We start from the raw sequence: 13,365 nt of genomic DNA, 5'->3' as shown, positions 1-13,365 counted from the left end.
GTCACATGCTTACAGACTCCTGTCCTTAGGGTCACACACTTACAGCCTCCTGTCCACGGTCAGGACCACACACAGCCAGCCGGCCGAGGTCAGGGTTACATGCTTACAGCCCGCCGTCCACGGTCAGGAATCGCAGGTGATCCTGGACTTGGGCCTCCTTCCTCTCTGTGGTGAGCAGCGTGGCTCCCACCCCCAACCCACTGGGGCCGATGGTCATTTCCGTGTTCTCCACCCGCCTCACCCAGGTCGAAGTTCCCACCACGACCCTCAGGCACTTCTGTACGTTCTCGGCTCTCCTGCCCTCTCTCCCACTCACCCCAAACCCCGAGCCTGTCAGAATCAGGGTCCTGGAGCCCAGGGGCGGCCGCAGCAGCTGGGAAGGGCCTCTCTCCACTCGCCGTCAGGCCTGCTACCCGCCAGCCGCACCCAGCACGCTTCGCCCAGGTCCTCCCAGCCGTGCCCCCCACACCGAGGCCCAGACACCATCTCCTCCCTCCTCAAACCTCCAATGTGCCCCCCTCCCGGCACTCAGGGCTGCTGGCCCACTTCCAACTTCACTATGAAGCCGGGGCGACCGTCAGAGAACCTCCACGTGCCCAGGGCACGTCCCCACTCACCCTGTGCCCCTGCGTCCCGTGAGGAGCACAGGCCTCACCTTCTGCGGCCACTCCCAGCCCCCGCCCCCCGCCCCGGGAGCCTCCTTCCATGTCCGTGTCAGCCCCACCTCCACGACCACGGGATCTTTCCCGTGAGCTATTTTTTCCACCTGAAGCACAAAACAAAAAATTCTCCAAAACCATTAAAAATGAGGAAAACTTCAGGTCTTACTTGTAATAACTAACGAGACACTGTGCCGTCTCAAGCGCAGGATGATGGCAACTCTCCACGCATGCTGACGCTGGGGAAACCGTGGCCCAGCCAACGACCCAGCGCGCACGCGGAGGTCTGGCGCTCCGGCCCAGCTCTGCGACAGCGAGAGCAATGGGCAGACTGGGCACCGGGGCAGGACGGAGGTTGTGCGTGGGCTCAACACTGCGACCGGCGCTCCCCAGAAGGGGTGTGGCCCTGCCGCTGTGTGTGTCCAGCAGGCCACGGCCAGGCCAGGGCTGAGCCCCAGCACAGCTCGCCCTGGGGACTAAACGGGGAAGTCAGTAACATGCGGTCCCCGCCCCGTTATGGAGGGCAGCCGCTGACCCTCACAGGACACTTCCACCTGCTGGGGTCAGATTTGCCTTCCTGCCCGAGACGTTTCTGAGAGAAGCCAGGTCATGTGCACGTGGAGCGTCTTCCACTGTCATGAACAGTGCAGGCCCGAGAGCCCCGTTTCCAAACAGTGCCCCAAGGCCAGGGCACTGAACCCCGCGCACCAAGGTACGATGTGGCTTACGGGGACCATGGGCCTTTATCCTGGGGTCAGGCCTTGAGGGGATGTGAAGGCAAAAGTGCCAATATAACCAGCACCCAACAGAAAGTGCGCACTGATGTCTACTGGGCCACGCCCACGCGCTCCCGCCTTTTCTGCTGAGCAGAGGAGCTCCTTGGGTACCGGCCTCAGGGGATGGGGGAGCGTCGAAAGCCCGAGTGTGGACTCCTCCAGCTGTGCCGTGTCTTCTTCCTCCCTGCCCAGCCGCACACCTGCTCACCCCCGTGACCCTGGCCCTGAGCACCACTCCACAGGGGGACCCCTCCCTGCCCAGCCGCACACCTGCTCACCCCCGTGACCCTGGCCCTGAGCACCACTCCACAGGGGGACCCCTCCCTGCCCAGCCACGCACCTGCTCACCCCCGTGACCCTGGCCCTGAGCACCACTCCATGAGGAGACTCCTGAGTCTTTCCAGTAAGTTCCCCAGTGTGCAGTCAGACTTAGGGACCCTTAAAACACATGGTGATCTGGGTTGAACAGCGTCCCCCCAAAATTCACATCCACTTGGATCCTTGAATATGATCTTATTTGGAAACAGAGGCTTTGCAGGGATTATGTGAAAATGTGATCCCTGGGGACTAGCATGGCTCCCACGATTAGGGAACTGACAGCAAGAGGGAAATGTAGACAAGACACAGACGCACAGGGAAGAAGGCCACATGAAGACAGAGGCAGAGCGGGAGTGACGCAGACACCTGCCCTGGAATGCCCGACGGCAGCGGCCACCAGGAGCCGGAAGGGCAGAAAGGAGTCTTCCTAGACCCTGCAGGGCCCTAGCAGCGCCCTGATCCTGGACTCCAGAACAGGGAAACTAACTCTGCGGCCTGTGGCGCCCCAGGGGTGGGGGGGGGTCTATGATGGCAGCCCCAGGGCACACACGCAGCCATCGGCACCATGTGGCCGACAGAGGAACTCGTTCCGTGGCACAGAAACGTGACAACGGCTGCACGCATGTGCCGTTCGCGGTCTTGGCTCAGCTGGCCTGACATCAAGTGAAAGCCCCTTGAGGGCGTCAGGGCAGCAGCAGGAGACGGTGCGTGGCTACGTGCCTGCGAGGGTCGATGCTGCCCGACGAGCTAAGGGGCAGCGGGCCGCGGAGCCGTGTCCCCACCACCCTGCGCCCGGGGCTGGAGGACAAGGTGCCAGGGGAGAGAAAGCAGGACTGTCATCTGATTCTAAACCCTCTAAACCTGGACCAGTGCTCGGCACGCGCAGAAAGCAAAGTTTCTGCTGAATTAATATCACCAATCAATTAACTGTCAGGCCAGGGGATGCAAGAGCCTGTCTGACGGGAAAAGGAAACAGCTCCTTCCTGGTGCCACCATAACATCTAACTTGAAACAGAATTCCTTCACGTTCTGTACGTTTCTACAGCAGGCCGCGGACTATTCTCGAAGACCCAGCCCCCACCCCGGGAGGGCGGTTCCCAATAGCGCGGAACTCACAGCATCCGCAGGTGGTGAAGGGTCCGGTCGTCCTGCTGGAGCCACGGCCCCTTGTTGTACTTGAGGTACTCGATGTCCTCCACCACCTAGGACAGAGAGACCTCCAATTTTAGTGCGGAGTCCCGTCCTGGAAAGTAAGCAGGACAGCAGTACAGTCTAAGCCACGATTACCCAGCAGCAAGAGTCCCCCAACAGTCAAAAGAAAGGAAGCTGGACAGACGCCTTCAGTGAAGAAATGGGGCTGAGCACTGACCCTCAGTGTGCACACCCGGCCCAGGCGACACCGGGGTTGGGGTGGCGTGACCTTCAGTGTGCACGTCCAGCCCACTGACACATGGGTGGTACAGAAGTGACACGTCAGGCTAGGAGAAGAGGCATGGGGGAAAAAAAAGAAGCCAGGGAGTGGGGGGAGTGGGCAGGGTGAGGGAGGCAGTGATAATGACGGACCCCCCCACCCCGGGACTTCATTCTAAAAGACAAGCCCTGGCCACTCAAAGCAATAAAAAACAAGAAAATAAATCCACTTCCTAGAGAGATCCAACAGCCTATGTCTCCAGCCCCCAAGCCCTCAGTCTGTGGTCTGATCTCCCAGAGGCACTGAAAAGTGCCTTTCAGATGCACTTTTTCCCAAAACACGGCAAACAGGGGGCCCTCTCTTAAGCTTCAAGGATCTGAGTGCAGCCAGTCATAAACTGAAAACATGACACGGGCGCAGGAGCAAACGCAGGCTTCTGCGCAGACACCCGGCACCTGGAGGGTCTGTCCGGCTGCAAAAGCACCCGCAGCAATCCCACCCGCGTCCCAGGAACAAAAGCAAGGAGAACTCAGCAGTCCAAGCAGAGTGGGCCACGCGCAGTCCTCGGAGCCGCAGTCTGACGCGGCCTCAGGCCCCGAGGGAGCGCCCTCCTTCCAGGGACAGGACCTCACTCCGCAACCCTCTCCTCCTCCCGTGCCGTGAGCCGACCAGGCCCGCCTGCAGCGGTCAACTCCGCGGTACTGCTTGGCGTCACCACCTGCACCTCCGCCCCAGACCATAAAACCTGTACTCCTTCTAGGATTTTTATGTCTTTTGTTTTGTTTTTTAGTAATTTATGATTAATATCTAAAATATGGGATCTTCTTTTCGCCTACTGGATGATCAATTATTTCAACACCATTTAAGAAAATCATAATTTTCTTCTACTTCATGTTTTGTCTTCCTTTAAAGCACTGCCTTTACCAAAGACACACACACGTGCACACACACACGTGCACACACACACCTTCTCTACTCTCTGCTCCCTCAAGCCATTTATTAACTCTACCATTAATGCCACGTGGCTTGTTCATTTCCATAATTTTGTAATAGGTTTTCGTATTTGGAAAGGCAATGTTCCTGCATTAGTTTTTTCCAATTATTTTGGCTATTTCTCATTAAGTTATCACTGCACTGAGATTGACCTGAATTTTACAAAATGTACTTACTAACGTATCTTCTACAATTTTAAGATCCTAAAAACTAAATTATTTAAATAAAAATCAAAATCTCATGACCAGGGGAGTGGGATTGGCTGGCTCAGTACCTCCTTTAAAAAGCTTATGACAGGGGCGCCTGGGTGGCTTAGTCGGTTAAGCGTCTGACTTTCGCTTAGGTCATGATCTCGCGGTTCGTGGGTTCGGGCCCCGCGTCGGGCTCTGTGCTGACTGCCAGCTCAGAGCCTGGAGCCTGTTTCAGTCTGTGACTCCCTCTCTCTCTGACCCTCCCCTGCTCACGCTGTCTCTCTCTCCTGGAAATAAATAAAACATTTAAAAAAAAAAAAAAAAAGCTTATGACATATAGACATTTCTAAGACCGGTGGGAGCTGAACTGATTACCTGATTTATGAGACCCTTATATATGAATCAAATTTAAAAATAATTATAAACTTTTGGCCAATTTCTCACCTTTTCCGCATCTTGAGCTTCCTTTGCACTGTACTGTAAAACCTCACATTTCTCACTGTAAGAAAACAAAATATGGAATTCAATGTAAGTTTTCCAAGCTTGCGTTAACACACAAACGAATATGTAACATTAAAGCCACCACCGTGAACAGTGAAACTGCCCGTTCTTTGAACAGGGTGACGTGCGGGACATGGGCTGGCTCACGTGGTCTGAGGCTAAGGAGGACCCGCCAGCAGAGACACATGCTCTCAGCTGGACGGGGACGACAGCAGGTGTGTCTCCTGACTTTAGTTCTGACCATCCTGCCCCCACCCCAGAGACCAGTGGCGAAGGGGGACAGGGTCCGTGGGTCACCTCCGCCGCAGTTTCACTGCAGGACAGGTCGGAGACAACCCTGGGCCTCACCGAGATGGGGGCGCAGACAGCAGCCCTGCGCTGGAGAAGGAAGGACACGCTACCTGAGCTGCTAGAATCTAGGGGACACGCCAGCCCTCAGACAACCTTGTCAGCCAAGCCCGCAGCAGGGCAGAGCAGCCCCTCCCGACACCGGATCCTGGACGGGGACAGTGCCGTTTCCAGCACCTCTGCCCGCCCCCCGCCACGCTGACTGCCACAGAGACAGCCGGCTGCCCAGCCAGCAGCAGGCTGGACCCCAACTGAGGGGAAGCCTGCCTCCCCACCACCTTCATGGCTGCTGGTGGGAGACCTGCGGCCCCAACCCCAGCCAGAGAGGCCAGCAAGGCCGCCCAGACCAGAGGTTCCCTGGATAGCCCGTCCCCACAGAATGTCTGACCCCCTCCCAGCAGGTGTCAAGGACACACTACTACTTCCCATGGATCATCTGCATGGTGCCCACAGGCCATTCTCTCCTTCGGGCGTCTACACCACAGCACCCTCCTGCCGACAGACCCCAAGAACGCACAAGCGACGCTCCAACAGAAATCCACCCCGACCCTCCACAAAGGCATCGAACGTCACCCACTGCTGGCCACCTCCACAGGCCACCGGTGTAAAGAGCAGTCAGGGCAGGGAGAGCGTCTGTGATCGTACCGCTACCATGGACTCAGATTCGTTCCTGTGTAAGAACCCCCCACGCGCTGTGGGTGTGGGCAAGCCCGTGTGAGACGCCCAAAGGAAGCCCCCGCCCCAGACAACTGGATCTCGCTGCAGTGAGGTCGCTGCATTCCCTGAACACCACAAAGAGGAGTGCAACGGTCAAAGACCATAAGTGGATTGATGGCGACCCCACAGGGCTACACACACAACCGCGGAGCGTCTGGAGGGAGGGCGGCTGGCATGGAAACGGCGTAGCTGTCACGAGTGTGCGCAGGAGATCAGGAACACGGTGACAGGTACCTTCGACACGCATAACTGAGCCCACCTCTTAAGCCCCCACCGGTGGCAGGCACTGTGTGGGGCGTACGCGGTGACAGGGCCCTGCCCTCGCGGAACTTGAGACTGCAGGCCGTCAACCACAAACAGCTCACAAAGCCAAAGTCATCGCCTAACATCTCTATCTTCCGTGTGACTCCAGGCACCCGATGTCTATTCCCCGCGTGCCTAGAACGAGCAGCATCCCGTGCCAAGTGCTGCAGTAACAAAGCGCCAGGTGGCAGACGATCCTGCCACGGGTCGTGCCCGCCCCTGCTCCCACGGCCCGAGAAGGGAGGCTGCAACAAAGAGGGTGGCCCAGGGTCTCAGAGATTCGGAGATACCTTCAAGGCCTAGGGAGTGAACTCACATCCGGCAGACCCCTGAGGCCCACCCGTCCTGGGGCCCACCGTGTGTCCCGTGGCACCGGCACCCAGGGCAACATTTACAAACGGAGCAGAGCAAAGGTCTCCTCACGAGAGTGTGAGGCCAAGCCGCGGCGCAAATCACTCCTGACACACACGCATAATCAGGGTGAGGAGGACAGAAACACACGCCCTCCGACGATGTAAGCAGAGACGTGCACAAAGCGAGGGAACACCTATTCCTGGGCCCACGGTGCCTCCTGCCGTCTCACAGCACGGTTCTGACGCTCTCCACGTGTCCACGGTCAATGCGTAAGAAAACAGCGAGGCATCGCGTGTCCCACATGGGGAGGAGAGCCGACGGGACAAGCAGCCCGAACGGCAGCCGCCCCCTCGTCAGGTAAATCGCTCTGCTTCAAATATGGACGTCTGAGAGGCGCCTGGGGGCTCAGTCAGTTGGGCGTCCGACTGGGGCTCAGGTCATGATCTCACAGTTCGTGGGTTCGAGCCTCGCGTCAGGCTCTGTGCTGACAGCTCGGAGCCTGGAGCTGCTTCAGATTCTGTGTCTGCCTCTCTATCTGCCCCTCCCCTGCTCACGCTGTCTCTGTCTCTCTCTCTCAGAAATAAATAAAACGTTAGAAAAAAATTATGGACGTTTGAGCTAAAAACCATTTCTCTCATGCAATCTTGAGTTTATTGCTTAATTACTGATACTCTAACAACATTCTCTTCTGATGTGAGCCACTGTAAATATATAGTATTGAACTAAATGACTTTAAATAAACTCACCCAGGAAACCTAAAATTGTTCCTGTGGGGAAGGATCTCCTGAATTATTGTGGGGAACAAGTTTAGAAATTCCCTGAGCTTGCACCACTGCGGTAGCAAAGTTTAGGACTGAAGCATCAAGATTAGGTAAAGAGGGCAAAGCGCCCCCAGCACAGGACAAAAGCAGAAAGCTGCCTCACAGGATGGAAGGTCCACAGTAGGTGAACAGCTGAGCAGGGCTACAGACCCCAGCGGCAGGATGAAATGGCCTGGGGTTAATTGGAAAAAAAAAAGGGGGGGGGGCGCTTGTAGACCCTGAGTTAGCATGCTCTGTCTGTCCTGCCCTAGACAACTTTGCTCGGGCAGCTGTGATTTTGTACTGACTCAAACCCCCTAATACCGTGTATCTTTGAAACCCCCTTTTTCTCACACACAAGTTAATGACTGCTGTTTCATGGTCACTTTCTGCACATCCATCACATTTGCGAGCCTTCTGATCCTAACAAATACAAAGCGAAGACCCTCACTCGGGGCTCTTATCTCCTACGGACATCAGCTTCTGTCGTATTCAATTCTGCATCTGCTCTCTCGCTCGACAAGAGAGAGCTCCAGACTCAAAGTCTATGACAAATTCTAAAACACGAAGACTTGGATACTTTAGGTAACCTACCTGTCATAGGTTTCTTCAAGTTTTATGTACAATTTGTGGCTCTAGTCAAATTCCATAGCGAATGTCCGAGAGAAAAGCTGGAGAGGGACGTACGTCACCAAGCTGCACTAGGACCTGGGCCTGTGAGCACTAAAAGTAGGTCAGACGGCACAGAAAACCTCACGTGTGTGTTCGCTGAACTGTGACAAATGGCCTCCAACTTAAGTGGCTCCCATAAAGCCACACGGCTTGAGCCAGGACAGTGCACAGGCCCTATCTGTTCAGAAGACAGGGTGGATATCACAGCTGGAGGCAGAGGTAGAAGCAAATGCATGTAGCTTAAGGAGCTTATGTGGTAGGAGAGGGCGTGAGCCACGCTTTTTAAAATCCATATTATATTGGGGCGCCTGGGTGGCTTAGTCGGTTAGGCGTCTGACTTTCGCTTAGGTCATGATCTCGCGGTTCGTGGGTTCGAGCTCCGCGTCGGGCTCTGTGCTGACTGCCAGCTCNATGATCTCGCGGTTCGTGGGTTCGAGCTCCGCGTCGGGCTCTGTGCTGACTGCCAGCTCGGAGCCTGGAGCCTGTTTCAGTCTGTGACTCCCTCTCTCGCTGACCCTCCCCTGCTCACGCTGTCTCTCTCTCTCTACTAGAAATAAATAAAACATAAAAAAAAAAAAAATTAAAAATCCATATTATGATGTTCATTTGGAAAAATCCAGTGAAATCTCTCCCCCAACGCATCCGTCTCCTGCTCTCACGGTTCACACTACCGAAGGCGGGGCCCCACCAGACGTCCTGAGAGCAGGTGGAAGGACAGCCACCATGTCACCTGTGGTGTTCTTCAGGGGTGCACAGTACAGTCTGGGCTGCCAGCGTCACCGTGAACAGGTGCCACCGTATATGAAGAGCAAACACCTACCCCAAAGCCCTCTTTTCTGTTCCCTCTCGGTCTGCCGAAGCACCAGGGGCCAGGACTCTGGGTAAACACACAGCTCTGGGGCGCGCAGGGACAGAGCTGGAGCCGAGGGACCACAACCACGGCACAGCACCGTGTGCACCGCGGCCCGTGCCAGCCCCACACTCAGCGACCAGACAGTCGGCTCACATGCATGCTTTTCCCTCTCAAGTGGTGGAAGCTGGTGACCAAGGAAGGAAGGGAGGGAGGGAGGAAGGAAAGGAGGAAGAGAAGAAGGGAGAGAGGGAAGGCGGGAGGGAGGAGGGAAACGGGAGAAAACTGGCCAGGCTTACACTGCCACACAGAGGTCCGCTTGCTCAGGGCAGAAGTCCAACCCTTCTGAGCCACGGAGGTGAACCCTCGGGACCTGAGAAACACCCAACCACCCGGGAAGAAAGGGGGGCTCCTTCCCCCCGAGCGCAGCTCTCTGCTTCTCGTTGGGGGTGGCACTGTCCAACCCGGAGTTGGCAAAGGCCATGAGGCCCCACGTTAAGTCAGCAGGACACAGCCCTGCATGCCAGAGCGCCCCACCTTCTCGGCGCTGCCGGATGACAAGGATCCTGAACACCACGCTGGGGCCTCCGGCGAGGCGGGAAGCACCCCTGCCCCATGTATCAGAAAGTGGGCCGCGGGCATGGGCGCTGGGGAGAAGGAGTGGTCGTCGGCAGGCCCAGGACGGCATCTGTGACACTGTGTGGGAACTGAGCCAGCTCGGCACGGGGCTGACGCGGGGCCCGTGCGCCTTGGCGGCATCCCGCAGCTCCAGGCCCCTGGCCGAGATCAGTAAAAACCCACCCTGGGACCGTCACGTTAGTCACCACCCTGGACCACGCAGAACCCGCAGCCAGATGCAGCACCGCCCACCCTGGCCCGTGAGGACCTGCGCGCCAGGCTTGGGTGTCACCGAGAGCAGCGCACCCGGCACTGGGGAAAGCGGCAGTTCCCAGGACCGGGAGAGGGGCCCGTGACCGTGGAACACGGCACACCAGGCTCTAGGAGCCAATCCCGGGACAGACCAAGTACGAGCAGCCAGGCCGTGCAGTGGACACTTAACGGTGGTGGCCCAACGTCCTGTGACCAGGAGGCCCTCGGTGAAGTTCTTCAAAATAACCACCGAGTGAAAGAAGAGCCCCCCCCCCCCCCGCCAAGGCGGGCTCGGGCTTTACCAGCTGGAAGGTTCTGCTGGAGAATTTGCCAGGAAGCGTGTTCTCAGTTGCTTCTGTGGCCAGAGCCGTTGCGGAGGACCTTTAGGAGCCGACACACTGGAGTCCACGATCTTCCCACCCCTTCACGTACCTCCACACGCTCCCCCCGGTGCCAGTTTCCAAAACCGAGTTTTCTCTGCACCTCTGGTCTTGCAAGCGGAGCAGCCGGGCAGGAGGAAGGGGGCCCGCAGCTCGCCCTCCTGCGCCGCTAAAAAGGACCGCATCACAGCACGGCAGCGGCGGTAAGTGCCAACGCTTATGCTTAAAACAATTCGTTTTCAACATAAAAATCAAATTTTTCTTCCAAAGTTACTACAGTTTTTAATCAATTTTATACAGACTTCAAAATCTTAAAGGCATGAGATTTTTAGGAATCAAGAGGGTTAAGAAAGTTTAAGAACTATCGCTGGGAACCGTCAGTGAAAGCCTCAAACGACCTGATCCCAGTGGGACTCGAGGGAAGCCAGCGACCCCCTTCCACAGGATGCTGGGCCGGAGGGAGGGGCTGGAAACACATGCGCGATGCACTTTCAGTAACGGACGGGAGCGGGAGAACAGGAGGGCTTGTAGGGGGTTTCATTTCATACAAACAACCTTAAGAACAACTTTTAGAAGGACCTGTAGGGAATGTTTATCCTTCCTGAACCCTCTGTGTCATCCGGGAGCACTGGAGCGGTCCCTCCAGACACACACGAACGTTCAGCCGCCGCCTGGGGTGTCAGAGAGGGTCTCTGACACTAACGTCCTGTCGGGACCAGAGCGGGGGTGTGCCTCGGCCTCCCGCGACTTTAGAAGTAAAACAACAAAGTCTGGACAAGTGAGCAAGCCGACAGAGCACAGAAGCACCAGACGAAGCAGGGCGCGTGCCGCCACCCTGCCGCGTGAGCCTCGGAGCCAAACGCCCTGCACGATACCCGCTGAGCAAGGGGCAAGTCCCAGGGCCGCGGCGCACAGGGACCTGCGTGTGCGGAGCGCCCAGTCACACTCACATGACATGCGCCGTGCGCCTGGCTCACCTCATCTCAGGCAGGAAGCTCTTCTTGTAGGCGTTCTCGATGTCTTGCAGGTAGGCTGCCGTGACCTTCATCTCATGCGGCTGCACACGGGGTGGGGGGGGGGAGGCAAGTGTGAGACCTTCACACGTCTCTTTCTTTCCTGACCTTTCCCAGGCTTTCGGACGTGTGCTTAGAACAGGCCCAGAAAGATCCCCTTTCTGGGACTCACGCGTACAGCACGGAGCACACGGTACAGGGCACGTGCACACCCACAGAGCACACCCACAGGGCCTGGCTCTCCTGCTCTGCTGTGCGCCCGAGCACAGCAGCAACAGATGACAGACAAGGCCCGGCCCACCCCTCCCCTACCCCTTCAGCCCCCTCTCCACCACCAACTCCCTCCCTCCTTCTCCCTCCTCCACCGCTTGCACACCCCAGCCCCCCTCCTACTTCTCCACCTCGCACCCCTATAGTGCCTCACGTGTGCTAAGCCAAATTCAGAAACAAAACCCCACTTACAAGCAGCAAGTTCCAGTATTTCAGACTTCTTCCCATCGAGCCATGCTGCAGTCAAGTCACAGCATCTTCCCTCCCTTCCTCCCGGCATTGACCCCTGCCTGATACACTGCCTACGTGTCCCCCTCGCAAGTCCACGTTTTCACCACAGCATCAGCAAGAGAGGAACAAATACTCTACGCGGGAGTGGCACTTCCCCACGAGAACCAGTCCTAAAGGCCGTGGCGGTCTCCACGACCTCTGTACCCCGCATCAGGCTCACAGGGCCGGTGGGCACCTTCACACTGCAGTTGCCAGGCCACCCAGTCAAGTCTCGCCCAGTGCCACGTGCGTGGAGCTCACTGCCTGGCTGCTCAGGGCTGACATGGGGGCAGGGGGTGGGGGGCTCAGCTGACTTAGACAGGGGTGAAGCCCCAAGAGGGCTGGAAATGGCATTCAGTCTCCCACAGACACCGGGGCGCGGAGAGCCCACCGGAGAAGAGAAAGGTGCAGGGCAGAGGGAAGTGCTGTCAGGACACAGACCCGGCCCCACAGGGTGCTTCAGGGGACAGGGGAGGAGAGAGGGATGGCGCCGGGGCCCATAGGGCACTGGGGGAGAGCGGTGACTGGTCAGGGCCCCCCTTCGACCCCCCGCATGAGGCCCTGCCCTCTGGGGGTCCCCACTGTGGGTGCCACCCGGCTCCGGGAAGGCCGGCAACGACTCAGCAAAGTGCATGAGGGGCTCACCAAGTGCCCGGCTAGGCCAAGGCAAGGGGGACACACAGAAAGGGCAGGTCTTCAATTTAAAAGCTGAATTACGGGGGCGCCTGGGTGGCTCAGTCGGTTAAGCGTCCGACTTCGGCTCAGGTCATGAACTCACGGTTCATGGGTTCGAGCCCTGTATCAGGCTCTGTGCTGACAGCTCAGAGCCTGGAGCCTGTTTCAGATTCTGGGTCTCCCTCTCTCTGTGCCCCTCTTCTGCTCGAGCTGTTTCTCTCGGACTCTCAAAAATAAATAAAACATTAAAAGAATTAAAGCTGAATTACGTTTCCTTTCTTCTGAATGCGACTCTGGATCTCTGGAACGGGCACGTCGATGTAGACGACCACGTGGGGAGGCAGGTACTCAGGGAGGGTGACCTTCTTCACCTCGCTGTAGTGCTCCACACCTGCCACACAGGAGAGGGACACGTCTGTCATCCACGGTGTCCGGAGCACACGCCCTCTCCCGTGAAAGGGCAATGGTACACTCAACTCCCAGAGACCGCTTGTCACATCCAGAGTGGACCAGGGGGACGAGACGCTGGCCTCAGGGACACACTACAGCCCGAATTCTAAGTGTGGCTTGGCCACAGGGAGGGCTCCACCTCTACCTCTGGGGCGGGGGGGGGGGGGCTCTGCAAGCATCCGCATGGGGGCCGCGGACTGGGATGCGCCACATGCCTGCTGTGCATGCAGTCACAGACAAGGGTCTGACCTCCTCGAGGGAGTAAAGACACTTTATTTTTCAAAAAACTCAACTGAAAATACCCACTACGTTTACCTGGGTTCAAGGTACCTCAGTAAACTTAATGGGCTCCGCAGCCCGACCCACCGACACAGATGGGGTGGTGGGCAAGCGAGGGGAAGCAGGAGGCTGGGGGCGCCCCCGCTCAGGCTGTCACCGTACCGAGCAGCCCGTACGGACAACAGCCGTGCTCAGCTGCTGGTGCCTGACCACGTGCACGCGTTTCCAAGAACGGCCCGCTGCGGGCGTGCTCTGGCACACGCCG

The 13,365-nt window shown here is 57.5% G+C and overlaps 1 protein-coding gene across 2 annotated transcripts in view; it reads right to left on the bottom strand.

The window, feature by feature from the left end:
• NDUFA10 (NADH:ubiquinone oxidoreductase subunit A10) overlaps positions 1-13,365 on the bottom strand; it is a 47,913-nt gene that overhangs the window by 25,157 nt on the left and 9,391 nt on the right. The window contains exons 5-8 of one of the 2 annotated variants that reach the window (XM_039228570.1): positions 12,641-12,762; positions 11,121-11,200; positions 4,793-4,847; positions 2,870-2,955 (exon numbers count right to left, since the gene is read on the bottom strand). In XM_039228570.1, coding sequence (XP_039084501.1) covers positions 2,870-2,955; positions 4,793-4,847; positions 11,121-11,200; positions 12,641-12,762 — 343 coding nt within the window. The remainder of the gene's footprint in view (positions 1-2,869; positions 2,956-4,792; positions 4,848-11,120; positions 11,201-12,640; positions 12,763-13,365) is intronic. The other variant, XM_039228571.1, reaches the window with a different exon arrangement.

Source organism: Hyaena hyaena, unplaced genomic scaffold (genome assembly GCF_003009895.1).
Source record: "Hyaena hyaena isolate Hyena2069 unplaced genomic scaffold, ASM300989v1 scaffold_31, whole genome shotgun sequence".
NCBI lineage: Eukaryota > Metazoa > Chordata > Mammalia > Carnivora > Hyaenidae > Hyaena > Hyaena hyaena.
This window is presented reverse-complemented; position numbering and strand designations above follow the sequence as displayed.